Source organism: Ostrinia nubilalis, chromosome 1 (genome assembly GCF_963855985.1).
Source record: "Ostrinia nubilalis chromosome 1, ilOstNubi1.1, whole genome shotgun sequence".
Lineage (NCBI taxonomy): Eukaryota > Metazoa > Arthropoda > Insecta > Lepidoptera > Crambidae > Ostrinia > Ostrinia nubilalis.
The window spans coordinates 1,305,982-1,324,153 of record NC_087088.1 but is presented as its reverse complement, the minus strand read 5'-3'; the positions used below and the strand labels follow the sequence as shown (position 1 = coordinate 1,324,153).

The 18,172-nt window shown below is 41.8% G+C and overlaps 1 protein-coding gene across 1 annotated transcript in view; it reads right to left on the bottom strand.

The window, feature by feature from the left end:
• LOC135076910 (uncharacterized) overlaps positions 1 to 18,172 on the bottom strand; it is a 40,803-nt gene that overhangs the window by 16,398 nt on the left and 6,233 nt on the right. The window contains exons 10-17 of the mRNA XM_063971430.1: positions 18,020 to 18,169; positions 17,710 to 17,859; positions 17,400 to 17,549; positions 15,699 to 15,853; positions 14,671 to 14,838; positions 13,440 to 13,694; positions 11,759 to 11,886; positions 9,156 to 9,295 (exon numbers count right to left, since the gene is read on the bottom strand). Coding sequence (XP_063827500.1) covers positions 9,156 to 9,295; positions 11,759 to 11,886; positions 13,440 to 13,694; positions 14,671 to 14,838; positions 15,699 to 15,853; positions 17,400 to 17,549; positions 17,710 to 17,859; positions 18,020 to 18,169 — 1,296 coding nt within the window. The remainder of the gene's footprint in view (positions 1 to 9,155; positions 9,296 to 11,758; positions 11,887 to 13,439; positions 13,695 to 14,670; positions 14,839 to 15,698; positions 15,854 to 17,399; positions 17,550 to 17,709; positions 17,860 to 18,019; positions 18,170 to 18,172) is intronic.

Sequence of the window (18,172 nt, the reverse complement as noted above, 5' to 3'; positions counted from 1 at the left end):
AGACAGACAGAGTTACTTTCGCATTTATAATATAAGTATAGAAGTATAGATAGCACTTAACTGAGTCAGTGCTTGGGGTATAGGAGCGGCAGAGGTGTGACATTGACATATTATTATGACGTGACAGAACATACAAATCGGAAGAACATTTGAAGTCTCGTTGTCGTCTGACCCTTACAAAACACTCTCCCGTGCCTCCCTTTATCCCTCAGGCACTAAGTTAGGTGCTAGATCTAATAGTTCTTAGGTTTCTGGTCCAAAAAAAAAACACAATGACATCACTTTACTTTCCCAAACTCGTAATATTTTTGGGTTTGTGTATTTTTGTTGACGACACATAGTTGTGCGGCTCATGTTTATGTATGAGAACCAAAGGGCTCTAGAATGTTAATGTCCAAAACTTACTTTTAGGGTCATAAATTAAATATGTTGTAACTTTTGTAAAGTGCCTAATTGTGACGTTGCGACATGGGCTTATTAATACAACCTATCTGTGAGACTATGTAGGTACGTGACAAAGTTTTAAATGGGATTTACTAAAATTTGAAATAAGGGGAAAATTGCTATCAGATATTTGATGATAGGAGAGACGATAGAGCTTTTTTCCTCATAATATCTTCTGAAAACATTTAAAGTTTAATAAAATATCTTTAAAAGGACTTACGACTTACAAGTGCAGTTAGACAATTTTATAATTATTTTAAGCTTCATTAGGTAATGATGGTTACATTTAACAATATTGATGGCGGACATCGCACTTGGTGTTTTCTTTTACAATCTAAACTACAGGTGTTCTTTTTTGCAGAAGTCAATTCCGTCGATTGTGAATAAATCACTGTAATCGACAAAAAATCTAAAATGCCAGAAAATGCTAATTGTGATGACTTGACCCCTGACACTATTTTAATAGGTTAATTTTAAGTTACAAAAAGATTTTTGAAATTGTTTTATTTATTTTTTGTTTTATTACGTTTGCAGTGTGACGAATTTAGTTTGTTTTTAATTAGGTAGGTATCTGGGGTCTATCTTGTTTGTGTTTTATTGCTATATTGATTTTAGGCCACGATAGCCGAATGGTGAAGGCGTTGGACTGGCTAACTGGTGATCCGAGGAAGGCGGGTTCGAATCCCGCCGCCGCTTGACTATTGTGGTGCACGCACTCGTTACACAAGCATATTTAGCTTACTACGAGAGGTTAACGGGATTATTAGTAATTTTTATTTGCAAATTGCTAATATTCTTAAAAAAAATTAAATCAAACTGGTCGCTATCTTTTACACGTTCCGATAAAGCTTTTGAGGGATTGACTCTAGCAACTGGCGGATTTTGTGAACTCTTTGTTGTGACCATTATAAATCTTAATTTTAATATTTTTTTGCGGAGTTATTGACTTCAGAAACAGGATCAGGCAGACAAAGGGTGTTGGGCAAACAGAACTACTTATGCAAATGTGGTCGCCGCGCTGTTATGAGGTCGCTGCGCCGGCGCAGGTCCGCAAACAGATCATGTGAACTGGACATAACACGCTCAGGGTTGTCAAATTGCAATGAGTTTTCATTAAATTATATTTTCAATGAGTAATATCTTTGCTATTTTTTAAAGGACTACAGTATAGGAAGAGGTTCTTAATTCGTTGTCATAATACTTTTGTATGTTGGTTACTTCAAAGGAGACGATAGAAAAGTGTCGTCGACAAAATCAAATATCTATGTGTATTTTTGAAGAAGGGAAGATTTATCGCTTTTATTTGTTTTTAAATATCAACGTGTCCTTTGAAAAATGGTATCACTATCAGTCAAAAGTTATAGACTATATTTAGGTAGGTATATTTACGTACGGACTTTCACAAATATGTAGTTAAGTTTTAATATGTCTAAAGCAAAATCTAGTTTAGCCAACTGACAACCCTATTCCACCTAATGCTAGGATGACTAGTGGCATGTAAACGACATACAATCAAACCGTCGCGGAATACTAATACAGCATTCGAATGGATCGATGCTCGCGCGTAGATCGTGATCCATAGATCAATGTTTGGCCGTAAACGCCGTTAATCGATTGTAATGCCGAATAATTTCGAGGCTGTTTTTAAGGTATGTAGTATTTGGATTAGAACAATGCTAATATACTCAACATCAAATAAATCGCACCTTCCGCGACGCGAACTTTAAAGATTTTCTTCTGACACAATCATGGTGCCTCAACAATATTGGTGTTATTTGAAAGCCCAATAAATAAACTTAAAGAAAAACACATTTAATTTTTTTATAAACAATTAACAGGTACCATAAATGTGACTTGAAAAGAGCCCTCACTTGAGGCTCACCTCTGGGATCAATTAGACCAGTTTTTGGGGTTATAGAACCAAATAATGATCTTACGTGTCCTTTTTAACAGATGGATAGCGATTAATCCTAATTTAACAGTTTTATAGCCATAAAAGTTGGCTCAAGCGTAACTACCTATTTTTTGAAAAAGTGACTCTGGATCCTTCTAAAAACACATTTTTGGGATAAAAACCTTTCCTTTAATGAAATGAAGGTTAGAACTAGGCTTTCAAATGCAACCAATGTTGGTGGGAAGTGGGGATGCATACGTTTGAGAAGTGCTTGTTTCGGGAGGTGCGATTTATTTGATGCCGAGTGTATTATGATTGTAAAGTGGTTCAAAACGTTCGGTTCGGCCTCAATGTTAAATTAAGCATATACTCGTACGTCTATTTATATTTATACAACCGTTTGGCCTGTTGGTACATATCGTATCGGACTTCTTACAACGTCACTTGCTGTTGCGGGTTTGAATCTCGCTGGGAGCAATCTTGGTGTGATACGAGATTATAAATCGTTCATTAATAACAACGCAACAGTTACTTAAAGTAAGTATTAGAACTTCTAAAATTACAATGCACAAGCTCTACATTATACATGCCCATGTGCTGGGATGCTTGTAAAAAAAGAGATGGACTTTTCAGCATAATAACCATAATACAAACAAGTACCCAATTATTTTAATATAAATAACAGGTGCTAGGAGTCCAACTTATCTACAAGTTTATCAATGACTTGCGTAGTAGACGAGAAAAGGGTAAAAAATCTATTGTAATGAAATATTTTTGTTACAGTTATTAGATAACGTGTCATGCGGAAGGCAACCAAAACAAAATGAAATAAGAAGGACGTTCTGAAACGTTCTCTTTTGGCAAAGATATCAATCTAGCCGGCAGAGTACAGTCACACTTAAAAATCTGTTAAAAATAGTGTAAGGTCCATAAGGTACACTGGTCGTATAAATTACTACGCCTAAAACTAATTGAAAATTGAAGGATATTCTGACCATTGATAACTCAGGAGTTAGGTGTGTACTTAAATATAAGTACCCTTGCAACGGAGATTTTTCGGCCTGCTGTACACCTGATTGAAGTGTCGAATTATGGCGCAGGTGAAAACGAATTTTATCCGGAATCCTTACTCAGAACTGACTATTTTCACGTGATCAAACCGCAAGAATTATCGACGGGTCGACACTCGAACCTTTGGTGTCCATCTCCAGATCCGCAGGTTGGTGGTTTCCATTTTGTACAGCTATATTTTTAAGTTGTTTGGAGTCACCAGCCGTCCCTCGCATTTTTTCTCTTTTCCCGCTTTCCCTGGTGTGGCTATTTACATGCCTTGTTATTGTTGCCTTGTTCATTACCTCCAACTGCCAATGGTTGGGATTACTATTCTTCTACTTTTCCTTTTTGAAATCTCTCCCTTTGCGCTTCAACTCCTTATGCCCTCTTCGAAAATGTATTGAATGTGCCTGATATTTGTATATCCAAGTATACGCTAGTGCAAAAGACGCGGAAGCCTACCGTCAGGCATTGTGCGCAGGCGTGGGAACCGCGTGTGCAGCGCTAATGAGCGCCGCCATCCGTCAAGCAGTCTAGTATGCGACACTGCCAAACTGTGACCCATAATGGATGCCGTCTAGTATGCGACACTGCCAAACTGTAACCCACACTGGATGCCAGTCTAGTATACGACAATGCCAAATATAACCCGCTGGATGTTATAACATAGAGCGCATGTGTGATGTTGAGGACTTCGAAGTGGGACTCATTAATTCACATAGATCACAAAAACTAAAGGGAGATGTGAAAAGGGGGCGGGGCCAGTGTCGTAGCAATATGCCCAAAAACAGAACACATTGCTCGTCGTGACAGCAATGATGACAGCAGCGACGGTATATGTGTAAAAAGTTTACATTGCTTGCGTAGTACTAAAAATTGTTCGAGACAGTCTAGTAACTATGCGAGACTGCCGAACTATGACCCACACTGGGCCAGTCTAGTACGTGACACTGTCATCCCGTGTCATTCCATGGGATGCGCTAGCTAGCGCATAGATAACATAGATGTTGTTGACGAAGTTGTAGGTAGAGGGACCCACCAAACACCCAAAATATAGAAATAAGTTTGTTCGATTGTCGAAGTCATCAGTCAATTGACATAATTTAGCTCTTTGATGGCGTTAGATCCAATTATTTTTTTTGAAACTTGCACCGATACGATGAACTGATGATGCAACACACCATCAACCCATTAAGGCATTGTCTTCCACCAATTCCACCATATAATATTACGTGCAAAATATGTTATAACTAGACATGTGACTATAAATTATGCTGCAATTAAAATATCGATGTCTGCAATAAATTAAACGTGCCGCTAATTTTATTTAATTAATTTGACGCCTATTTCGACTCGATAAATTAAATGAACAACCTTGATTTATTAAAACTTAGTAGATCAGCTATTTTCTTCAAAATTTATGCTTCCTGATTTAATTTCAAAGATCGTGAATAGGAGTAGATAGTACTTATATTATTTTCACCGTCAACGAGGCACAGTTGAAGTACCTATCATACAAAATTTTTGACGACAGTTTTAGCGAGTAGGCGCAGTCAAGCAGTAGATACTTGTGATAAACACGATTAGAACGGGTGCATTGAAAGATGAAATGTTTCTTTAAATGCTCATATTCGTTTTTCAGATTGAACTAAGCTAGATTGTCTTAGATCATTGTCACCTGGGACGTTTAAAAGTGCCTTTTAAAAGCCAACTTGCATAAATAAATGAGTTTTATGAGTTTTACCTGCAGCTCTTGTCAGACTTATAAGTACAGCATAAAGAACCGCGAATACTTGGTACCGAATCTTCGCACTTTTTCTTTCTATTAGTCATTGGATCTAATAAATTGCTTTTTTGCAACTCGCCAAACGAGCGTTTTTGTTCTAAGACACGCTTACAATTTGTATAGATAGACGATGTCGCACGTCCGAAGCGCTAAAAAAGCGCTACACCAAGTCGCAATATGTTAAAGCTAGTTTCAAGATAAAAGGAGCCATAACGATACCATTAAACACACAGTATTACTAGAGGACGGCCTTGAAACGATTCAATTTGTAAAGACATTACGCTATAAGACATAATAAATCAGATTAACTAAACAAAAGACGTTAATCCTTTGCTGCGTTTGCGCAACATAGAAGAGAAGAGTGATGTTTGTAACTACGCCGCAGATTAGCATCTGCATTCAGCATATTACATAATATGTTAAGTTACTACTGATGGCCTGGTAGAGAAAAATTGACATCATTTAACAGATTTTAGATATAAACTGCCCGGCTTACTTAATGCATTTTCACAGGGCCACGTCATTAAATTTTCGGATTAATCAGAAGATTATAGAGAAGTACGAAGATATGGATCTATATCCTTTCCATGTCCATGTAAAGCGGTTGATAGATTATAAAAATAAAGGTTATATTTTTAAGAACAAAATAAGATACCATAGAAGTATAGGAAGTACTCCGAATTTTCAAGGACGATAGATATTATCATACAACAAACATATTTTACGTTAACACTATGATTGATTGGATCCAATCTATATTTTTGACCTATTGAAATATTAAAGTGCGGAACGATCTTGACATTTACAAGCAAATTATCCTTTGATTTACAGGTGACTGAAGGAAAAACGGTTATCTTTGAGTCTCTACAATATTTCATTTTATGCAAATTGATTTAACATTGTGTGTTCTGAGCCGCAATAGTTTATTTCCTGCAGTCTCGCCTGGTAGACCAAAAAAGCGGTTATGGGTTCGATCCCGCTAGATACAATTAGGTATATTAAATTTGTGATAAGCACAAGCATTCACACAGTATTATTTGAAGCTCATGGGGCTATTTTGGCAGTAGTTGGAAAAATGAAAATAAATTTTATTTAACTATATGACGCTATAGGTGACTGATACACTGCTCGTTACTCAGCTAGACTTTATATTGCAATACAAATGCTTAACTAAAGCATATCTTTAGCGCATCCAATTAACATAATAAATCCATTAGAATAAGGTAAGTGCCCCCTACTTCGGTATATTAAGGCTCTTACGACTTTAACAATTTATTTAAAAATAACCAAGGATGATATCAGTACGAAAGCTTTTGTATGCTAAAGTTTGGTCTTTTGACAGTAACTTGATACATAAATTATAGTTATATTGTTTAAACTTTTTTTAATATTAATTGTTCTGCGGACCTCTTGTTTGGATCCTGTTTCGTGATAAAATTTTGCTCTGTTTCTAAGTTCGTGAACTCATGTCCCCTATTTCGGGATAAAGTTTTACGCATCGAGTTAGGATATTTTAATAATGATTAAGGGTTTAATAAATTTAAAAACGATAGTATAAATTTAGAATAAAAGAATTCTGTGAAATTGACGATATTACCGGAAATATTCATGAGAAATAATGTGAGTCTGTCTAGCTAGGTAGGTAGGTACGTACCTTCGTATAAAGTTTTGATTTATATCTAACAACATGTGAAAATATTTATATAAAAATCAGAAATGTAGGGGGGCCTTACCCCCATCCCTCCCCTCCCCTTCGTACCCATAAAATTTAGATTTTTTATTTCTAACGATATGTTAAAATATTCATACAATTCTATATTATATATTCATAATTTAAAAAATGTGGGGGGGGGACTAGCCCCCCACCCCTGGAGCTGCCTTAAGTGAGGGTAGTCCCCCCCCCTGAAAATAACCCCATATACGCCAATGACTCATAATAAAAAATAATTAATTTATTACTTAGGTAGGTAAGTATTAAAAACTAAAAAATATGTCGATTTCTTTGATGTTATGTGTGTCATATAAGTACCTAGCACTATACATTTATATATCACGAACTTGGGAAAAAGTAACAATAATTACGGTTCCTTGTTTCGTGATACTGATTATTCCAAATTCCCCAAGTAAAATTCATGGATTATTGTCAAATTGTGTCAATTAACTATTATCTATCCCATATAAAATACAAATAAACCAAGATAAATAAAACGAATCGAATTAAAACCAAAATTACGCTGATAGTACTTATGCTAATTTATCTTAAAATTGGTCATTTATGTGAACTTCAAACTCGTGTCATATAAATTCTAGTGAACGAAACATATACCGAATTTAGATCATGAGAAACTTAAATAAATGTATTATTTGTTTCATAACTTACATTTCAATTATCATAAATAATTATTTAAAAACCAAGCATCAAAATATTATTCATAATATCCTTGATTCGGTAGTATCACGAAACAGGGGACTCCCGAAAAATAATATGTACGCTATTTCGTGAGTCAATTAATCGCAATTTTAAAGGAATTCTACGTTTTCATATAACTTTTTTCTAAGCCAAATCAATTGTCAAAGAACACATGAAACCACTATTACAAGTTTTATGCAAATGGACGTTTCTTCGCCTTTTTATAAGCTTAAGAAGTTGGAGCGCTAACCTTACGGTGAGAGCAACATTTTCACGCCGCACGGCTGTTTTTGGCTCTCTGAGAGTTTGAAGCTTCGTATTGCTCTCATTTTTGGCGCCACAATGTTGGTACTTGGTTTTTTAGATAGCTTAAATAATAGAGTTTTTGTCGTAATAAAGAATTTTTATAAATAATATTCCATTTGCTTATTATTTGAGCTAGAAAAAAAACTTACGAACTTACGTACTATCACGAACTAGTAGCCGTTTACCTTAGATAGTTCATCCATAATTTAAGCTTTATCGACTATTGAAATCTGCTGTAAAATTCAAGGAAGTGTACAAAACCTGATTTCTTATTGTATGTTAATAAAAGTATCATAAGGAATATAGTTATAACAAATTTATTTTTAATATCCGTGGCAGACATGATCTACGTTTGAAAAAGTTGAAATGTTGGTTTTATTTTTGTGTTTAAAGTAGACTCTGTTAGACTTTAGGTCTAGCTAACTTTTGCAATAAAATAGTGAAGTTGTAAGCAGAAATATAGATAAGTATAGCGTCAGCGGTATATAATGAGACATTTAATCGATTTTAAGCGATAAGCCCATACATTTGACGTCTAAAATCATCGATAAGATTTTATCACAGTGCGTATCCTAGTCTTCCAGTGACTTGGTCCACTTTTAACTTTGTCCCAGTCACTGAAAGAAAAACTATTTAAAAATTCAAACCAGCGACTTGACAAGCTAAAATTGGATCAAGTCACTGAAAGACTTCCTAGCCCGGGTCACGTCAAACTTAAAACTTTATTTTTTTTAAATAGTCCAGGAGCATTACCTATAACTGCTTAAGATTGTAATTGATACCATGCATGTAACCAATATAATATAACAACATATGCACTGCACTTACACTCAAACACGTGAATATTTTTTTTATCCCCAACGGGGAAGCTCTAGGCCACTATTTCACCTGATGGTAAGTGATGAATCAGGCCGAAGGTGGAAGCGAGCTACACCCGGAAATCTCAACTACAGAGGAACTGGCTATCTTACCTCTAACTGCCGGAACACACTGCTGTTAACATTGTTGTTAAAGCCTGGTCCGTGAGCACGTAGAATTTTGTCCAATGACCCCAAGCTACCCATCCTTATCGCTCGCGCGTAATTATATTGCTGTCGCGACTGTGCGACACGCGCCCGCAGTGAGTGTGCGAGCGCGACAGCAACATAATTACGTGCGAGCGACAAGGATGGGCAGCTTGGGATCATTGGACGGGATTCTACGTGCTCACGGACCAGGCTTTAATTGTATCATTCTGTGTGATAAACTAAAATATTCAGTACTCACGCTAACGGGCTCGACGCGTGCCGGCAGCGCTCGCGCCAGCTCGGGCGAGGCGGAGCGCTCGCGTTCGCGCATCTCGCTGGCGAGAGCAGCGCGCGCGGCGCGGGCCGCCGCCTCCAGGCAGCCGCTCGACTTGCTCCTGAGAGGGCAATGGGAAACTTGTGTAAAGTTTTCTGTGCAATGCGTTTGAGGATTTTTGTAAAGAAAAACAGAAACTTTGTGATGAAAGAAAAAACTACATCCCCTCAACTTTACTTGTGGAGTACTTTAGGTATACGGACGGTAAAGACTGAAGTATGTTTATTACAAACTCTTTAAAATTTCAACGTCTCCTCTAAAGAACAATACAAAGTACGTACAATATCTTGCTTTCTTCATCTAGCTCTGACAAAAAGAAAGATTTGTGGTAAATTGATCCGGAGAGGGTCCTTTACTTCGTTTGGTGAGGCCAACTGATCTTATCTGTGATCGTGAGCGGTTGGCAGATTTGCACACGGCACTGCATTGAAGTGTGAAAGCTCACCTGATATACACCGTGTTACTTTGCATTCTTGCCATATTCACAGAGATAAAAGTAGGTAACAATACCTATTATTTAAGATAAACAAGAGACTCCCATAAAGAAAGTACACTAAGATTTTAGTAAATTTGGTTTTTCAGTACAAATTGGAATAAACCAATTTTGTCTCGCACGTTCTACAGGTGCAAGTGGAATAAACCTAGTGGGCGTGGCCTAGTTCTGAATTTTATGGCTTTGGGTACCAGCCTTTTTATCCAGTCATAATAACTATTTCCGGTACGCGGCCTCCATTCCAGAACCTTGCTGCCCCATCGGCCGTCAGTTCTGCGCACTATGTGCCCTGCCCATTGCCACTTCAGCTTGCTAATCCGTCGGGCTATGTCAGCGACTTTAGTTCGTTTACGGATTTCCTCATTTCTGATTCGATCTCGCAAAGAAACACCAAGCATAGCCCTCTCCATAGCACGCTGTGCAACTTTGAGCTTCTGTTCTTCTTTGAGTTGAGGCCGCGTACCGGAAGGCGCAGCGTGGGACGTCCACCTACAAGGTGGACCGACGACATCGTAAAGGTAGCAGGGAAGCGCTGGATGCAGGCCGCTACCAATCGATCAACGTGGAAAGCATTAGGGGAGGCCTATGTTCAGCAGTGGACGTCCTATGGCTGACATGATGAATAACTATTTTAAAATACTCTTCAGTTGATTACAGATTTTCCTTTCTACTTTACGGAATTACGGGCTTAGGACCGTCAAAAATACGTAATAATTAAAATAGGGTTTCAATTAATTTACAACATTGTACCCTATTTTTACAAATTAATAAATTAAGTATGAAATGAAATCACCTTATTATTCACAATTAATTATTTATTTATAAGTTCCTACTTACAAAGTTTACGTACTGCGAAGCAAGTGTTCAAAGTGTCCTCCTTTCTGATGAAGGCACAGTCTCACTAAAACAATCCTTTCATGTAACGCGTTTACACTGTTTATCTCTTCTGCGCATACCAGTCGTTTCGAGTCACTCCAAAAATCCATTGGTGTCAGGTCCGAGGATCGTGGTGGCCAAGCTACTGGACCCCTCGTCCAATCCACTGTTCACCAAACGTATTATTCGCGCACTTGACGTCCTTATTGTGGGGGAGCACCATCCTGCTGGTAGTAGAGCATTTGGTGTAACGCTAAGGGTACGTCATCAAGCATTTCGTTTAAGACGTCTTGCAGACACTCCAAGCACCATTTTGATTAAATTATTCGTTGTTTGAATACACTTCAGTCATTTTTGTATTATTTATAACGTGATTTGTGTTTGATGGATTTCTCAGTTTTTTACAAGTGTCAAAAAGACATTTTAAAGACAATAGATTGCAATAGATATTTAAAAATACAATAAAAAGTAAAAAAGTCTCCATCGCCATCGCCAACAAGTGATGTGCATGCGTTACGATAATTAGTGGTGTGTTTAACAGATTGTCGATAAAATAAAATACTCAACATTAAAAAAAATTTTTTTCGGGCATTATTTTTTTACGGATTTGTGTTCAGTATCAGTAATATAGTAACCTCTGTAAATATGGCAAGAATGCAAAGTAACACCCTGTATAGAGCGTGGAGGGTGGAGGGTGGTGAAAGGATGGCGAAAAGTAAATGACTTGGCCGGTATATGACGTAGCCTCTCCGTAACATGAAGGATTGTGACGAGTGATGATGAGTTCAACTGACATGCCTGTAGAGCGTGGCGGGTGGTGGAAGGATGGCGACAAGTAAATGACTTGGCCGATATATGACGTAGCCTCTCCGTAACATTCAGGATTGTGTTAAGTGATGATGGAAGGATAGGACGTAGCCTCTCCGTAACATGCAGGATTATGATGGTGTGACGAGTGTTAGCTCACCCAGAGTAAATACAAACCCAGAGAGCACGCACACACTGACAAAATTCGGCGCAACACCCCGCTAATCCCCGCTAAATTTTGTCAGTGTGTGCGTGCGCGCCGCATACGTATTGGCGCGCTCGCATACAAACCGCGCTCGGTGCGTTTCTATGAAGATGACCTACTCATTTGTATCTACTCTGGCTCACCTGACAGGCCGGTCGATGGCGAGCATGGAGAGCGGCTGGTCGGGCGCGGCGGGCGCGGGCGGCAGGTACATCACGTGGCCGCCCCACGACAGGTACGAGTTGCTGGGCCGCCACGCCGCCATGTCGTCCTGGGTAATATAGCGATATTAGGAAAAAACATCCTAGACATCAGTTAACATCAGGTGCGATTGTGGTCAAATATCTGCCTTGGTCTCCATAAAAAAAACAAATAAAAACAATGTTAGAACAAAATCATCATCATCATCATTTCAAGAAGGACGTCCACTGCTGAACAATAGGCCTCCACCAATGATTTTCACATCACCCGGTTGGTAGCGGCCTGATGGCAACCAGCAGTCCACCATGTATGTGGTTGGACGTAGCACGCTGCGTTACGTCGAACAAAATAACTGTCTATAGTTAAAATAAAATCCGCAAAGATATCAACTAAGTACCTGTTGGACGAAATGGTATTGTCAGATTAGGTATTAAAAAATAGAGACATGGCCATTTTAAATGACATCATCATCCTCGGCTATAATACCTAACATTAGTGAGTGAGTATTGCAGTAATTAAAACATCAGCATGATGTTCAGGCACAATTTTTATTATTTTGTGGTCAACTTTTTGCGAATATTGACTTCTATTTTTAATGCTAATACTCGTATTTATTGATTAACTAGCGGCCGCCCGCGACTTCGTACGCGTGGATATCGTTTTACCCCCCCTTCATCTATCTTACGCGGTTAAGATTTTTTCATACAATTTTTTTTCCCGCTAACTCCCGTTCCCGTGGGAATTTTGCAATATCCTGTTGTAACTAAGCTTTAAGTTTACTAAGGTACCTGCATGCCAAATTTCAAGCGTCTATCTTACGCGGTTTAGATTTTTTCATACATATGTTTTTTCCCGCTAACTCCCGTTACCGTGGGAATTTTGCAATATCCTGTTGTAACTAAGCTTTAAGTTTACTAAGGTACCTGCATGCCAAATTTCAAGAGTCTATCTTACGCGGTTTAGATTTTTACATACAAATGTTTTTTCCCGCTAACTCCCGTTTCCGTAGGAATTTTGCAATATCCTGTTGTAACTAAGCTTTAAGTTTACTAAGGTACCTTCATGCCAAATTTCAAGGGTCTATCTTACGCGGATTAGATTATTTCATATAAATGTTTTTTCCCACTAACTCCCGTCCCCGTGGGAATTTTGCAATATCCTGTTGTAACTAAGCTTTAAGTTTACTAAGGTACCTGCATGCCAAATTTCAAGCGTCTAACTTAAGCGGTTTAGATTTTTCATACAAAAGGATTTTCCCGCTAATTCCCGTTCCCGTGGGAATTCCTAAGTATCCTATAACCTGCCCAGGAGTATGAAGAATAATTGTACCAAGTTTCGTTAAAATCCGTCGAGCAGTTTTTGTTTCTATAAGGAACATACAGACAGACAGACAGACAGACAGACAGACAGACAGACAAAAATTTTACTGATTGCATTTTTGGCATCAGTATCGATCACTAATCACCCCCTGATAGTTATTTTGAAAATATATTTCATGTACAGAATTGACCTCTCTACAGATTTATTATAAGTATAGATTATTTGCTTTTAACTAGTATAGTCAAAAAATACTTAAATGACACTTTATCATTTGAGTCTCTTGGAACTAAAATAAATGTTTACCTTCTCAGAAGGCGCGATTGATTCTTCTTTAATGTCTTCTTCGGTAGACCCTTTAGCCCTTGGCTGCTGGAACAGCAGTGGATTACTCAACGAGTTCGGCGCTGACTTCGTCAAGAACCAGTTCTGTTCCGGCTCCTGAAGCATCGGCTCGTGCTCCAGGTCGAACCTTCGGGAGCCCAAGGCCGCGCCCAGCGCTCCTGAGACCGACTTCCGCAGCTTCTGAAGGCTGTTGAAGCCTTGCTGCAAGGGCTTGCCCTGAAAGCATTCGTAGAAACACCACATCCCTTTAAACTATGGGGGGCTCGAGCTGTTCTAATCGGGAGCTGACGAGGAATAAAGGTCTGTTATGGTAAGGATAGAGAAAATCATGGATTGAATAAAGTAAAAATTTAGCAAGTAAATACAGGTCAATAAGTTTGAGAGTCACGTGATGAATTTAAATTGGAGAATGAGATGCAAGCCAAGATTTTTCCGCATTGTGGGTAAAAAATTGAAAATATTATTCTGATCAAAAAGTGAAGTCTTAACAGACATGAATAGTAAAGGAAAAGATAAGGATACACTGGTATAGGTGGAGGTGTTGAAACGAAATTACAAGGCATCATAATAAAGCAACATGCTTACAGAATATAAAGCCAAAAGATAAGCACCACCAAGCCAATAAGTAAGTAAGTATGCAATAAAAGTGCTAAAAGAACAGCAGGTTTGTTAGTTGAAATTAAACAAAATAGTGTAAATGTTAAAATGTTAGTAGAAATGACACCTTTACTCCTCCTCAGCTCGGTATGATCGGGAGGTTAGGTGAGTAGTTTGTTAGATATTAGTTACCACGATGAATTTGTTAACCGACACAATCCAACCAATAATATTACTATTTCGAAACCACTGATTTTGGGATAAATGCCTGTCAGGTGGAGATCAACAAACAGAAGTAAACCTTAATTTTTGCAACTTCCATTACATAGTCAATGACGTTAAAAATATATTCGCGAAAACTTTTCCACCAAAATGTAATGGCGCAAGTACACCATGCAGAAAATTGACTGAGACGAAGCGCTAGATCGCACACTGAAGTATGAACGACGCACGGGTAAAGGAAGGAGAAAATAACCAAGATGGTGTTCACACTAACGTCTCGGCCTATTTCTCGCTCTTGCGCCATAACAGGTGCAACCCCAAAAGCAGTTCAAACCAGTCCCCTAACGTCCCGACGTGTGCTGACTGTTCTCACCCTGTCCTGTCCGTCCCGGGGCAGGGAGAGGCTGAAGGGCTGCGCGCCGGGGCTGTAGGTGGCCACGCGGGGCCCGCCCACGTGCAGCGCGCCACCGCCCGCCCCGTCCGAGCTGCTGTCGCCCAGGTCTTGTTGGGGCGTCCATGCAGCGGGAGATGACTCCTGGGTCTGACGGGTTTGGATATTTTTTAATACAAAATATTAGCAATCACTAAAGCCCGGTCTGTGAGCACGTAGAATTTTGTCCAATGACCCCAAGCTACCCATCTTTATCGCTCGCTCGTAATTATATTGCTGTCGCGACTGTGCGACGGGCGCCCGCAGTGAGTGTGCGAGCGCGACAGCAACAAAATTACGCGCGAGCGATAAGGATGGGTAGCTTGGGGTCATCGGACAAAATTCTACGTGCTCACAGACCAGACTATAGTAATTTCATTTGATGTCAGCTGAGCCAAAGTGACTGACATTGCCCGCAGAATCGCTAAAATCAAACGGCAGTGGGCGGGGCAAAGTTCTCGACTGGCGACCACGAGCCGGAAGACGTAGTGTGGGCAGGCCTCCCACTAGGTGGACCGACAATCTGGTGAAGGTCGCAGCAGCTGCCTGGATAAGGGCGGCGTAGGACCGGTCTTTGTGGAAATCCTTCGGGGAGGCCTTTGTCTAGCAGTGGACATCTTTCGGCTGAAACGAACGAAGCTGAGCCTAAGAGTCGTCCAGCGGACGACGAGGTTCGAACTGACAATCCTTGCATCGGCTATAGTCCAACACTGATACTGTTGGCGACAATAGGTCGCCTCAACTTATTTGAACAAATTGATTATGTGAGTTGATACAAGAACAAGCGCTCCAAGTGACCTAAACATAATATTTACCCTCCTGCATTTTGTTTGCATAGTTTTATTGATCTACTCCACTTTGGTGTCCTTTGATCACCCATGGATATGAAGTCCACTTCACCAAGATGATCTTATCTACAGGTGATCTGTTCCAATTTGAACCTTGAAGATGATAGTGGCATCAGAACTCACGTGATGTCTTGGCGAGTCGACGCGGTGGTCGCTGTGCGCGTGGTCGCCCGATATTCCAGAGTCGCCCGACTTGTCGGCCGACTGTTCTGATCTCGGCGACGACTCCGCCGATATGTCCGCCGACATCTTGGTTTCCACTGCTAGTGGTTGTGTTTCTGGGTATAAAATATAAAAAATAAATATAAAATTCAATGAAAAATATTTTACTATACAAACCTATTTTTTTCTGAAGTGATGAACATAGGTTTTTGATTTTTAATATCTATATATATAAAAGAAAGTCGTGTTAGTTACTTCACTTATAACTCAAGAACGGCTGAACCGATTTAGCTGAAAATTGTCAGGGAGGTAGTTTAGAGCCAGGAGAAGGACATAGGATACTTTTTATCCCGTTCGAAATAAAAAAAAAGTCTGCTTATTTATTGCCATTAAGGCGGAACAAAGTTCGCCGGGTCAGCTAGTTTTTTATAAATACCTGTTTAAACTCACGTGCACGCCGAAATATACACGTGTGAAGCCAGGGCAGGCCACAAGTCTTCTAATAAATAAAAATTAATCCCTATTTTCCTTGGTCACGGCATCAACGCGTGAACGGCTGGACTGATTTCTCTAATTCTTTTTTTGTTGCGGCATGGAGGGCTGCTTGGGCAGACGTGTTAAATAAGGTCCTAACGAATATTATTAAAAATAAAATAGTGGACTGTATTAAAATAGGTGCTGTAATTCTCGCCAGCCTAATTACAAGAAATTACATCGACGGTGGTGTCCCAAAGCGAGTGTGTAAGCCGAGCACTGCCGATGAGACCCTGTGGGTCCCGAAGTGACGTTGGTCATCGTTCGCCGCCCGCGCGTTCTTGGCTTCGCAACAGGCAGCGTGGGCCGCAGTTGCCCAGCGAGCCTCGGAGCCCGAGCCCCGACCCACCACCACCCATGGTTCTTCCTGCCTCACGGCGTACGAACCGAATCTCGGGAGAGCGCGCGGGTACTTGCACAAGGCTCTTTTCCCCGGGCGCTTTGCTTGACTCCCTACAAATTTCTCTGATCCATGTCCCTTCTCATAGTCAATTCTCCCCCTTCTGGGGCTTGACACCACAAGTACGGTACTTCGCGTCGGCTGCTATCGTTGATAAATGTCATCACTTCTTCTCATAACTTCGCCTGATTGTGTGCCAGGAGTGCGCGAACTCGCGCAGCGCGATCCAGTTACTGCGACTACACGTGAGGTCCTGGTGATAAACAGGTCCTTGCTCGAGCCCCGACCCGTCCTGCACTCACCAGAAGCCAGGTGCGCGTCGAGCGAGGCGAGCTGCCTCCAGGCGGCCGCGGGCGAGAAGCTGACCGTGGGAGAGCCACGCTTCGGCATGAATGGGCCGGCTCGACCGGAGTGATACCACGGCCTCACAGAAAACCGGCGTGAAGCAGCGCTTGCGCTGTGTTTCGCCGAGTGAGTGAGGGTACCGGAGGCCCAATTGGGGGGAAAGGGATTTAAAAGGTTGGCAGCGCACTTGTGACTTTACTGACGTTGCGGATGTACATGGGCGACGGCAATTGCTTACCATCAGGTGATCCGTCTGCTCGTTTACCTCTTGTCACATAAAAAAAAAGCGCGGCATGGAGGGCTGCATCTTGGGCAGCGTGGGCCGCAGCCGCAGCGCGATGCCCAGCGAGCCCGGAGCCCGAGCTGGCCCGACCTGCACTCACCGGAAGCCAGGTGCGCGTCGAGCGAGGCGAGCTGCCTCCAGGCGGCCGCGGGCGAGAAGCGCGGCATGGACGGCTGCTTCTTGGGCAGCGTGGGCCGCAGCCGCAGCGCGATGCCCAGCGAGCCCGGAGCCCGAGCTAGCCCGACCTGCACTCACCGGAAGCCAGGTGCGCGTCGAGCGAGGCGAGCTGCCTCCAGGCGGCCGCGGGCGAGAAGCGCGGCATGGACGGCTGCTTCTTGGGCAGCGTGGGCCGCAGCCGCAGCGCGATGCCCAGCGAGCCCGGAGCCCGAGCTAGCCCGACCTGCACTCACCGGAAGCCAGGTGCGCGTCGAGCGAGGCGAGCTGCCTCCAGGCGGCCGCGGGCGAGAAGCGCGGCATGGACGGCTGCTTCTTGGGCAGCGTGGGCCGCAGCCGCAGCGCGATGCCCAGCGAGCCCGGAGCCCGAGCTAGCCCGACCTGCACTCACCGGAAGCCAGGTGCGCGTCGAGCGAGGCGAGCTGCCTCCAGGCGGCCGCGGGCGAGAAGCGCGGCATGGACGGCTGCTTCTTGGGCAGCGTGGGCCGCAGCCGCAGCGCGATGCCCAGCGAGCCCGGAGCCCGAGCTAGCCCGACCTGCACTCACCGGAAGCCAGGTGCGCGTCGAGCGAGGCGAGCTGCCTCCAGGCGGCCGCGGGCGAGAAGCGCGGCATGGACGGCTGCTTCTTGGGCAGCGTGGGCCGCAGCCGCAGCGCGATGCCCAGCGAGCCCGGAGCCCGAGCTAGCCCGACCTGCACTC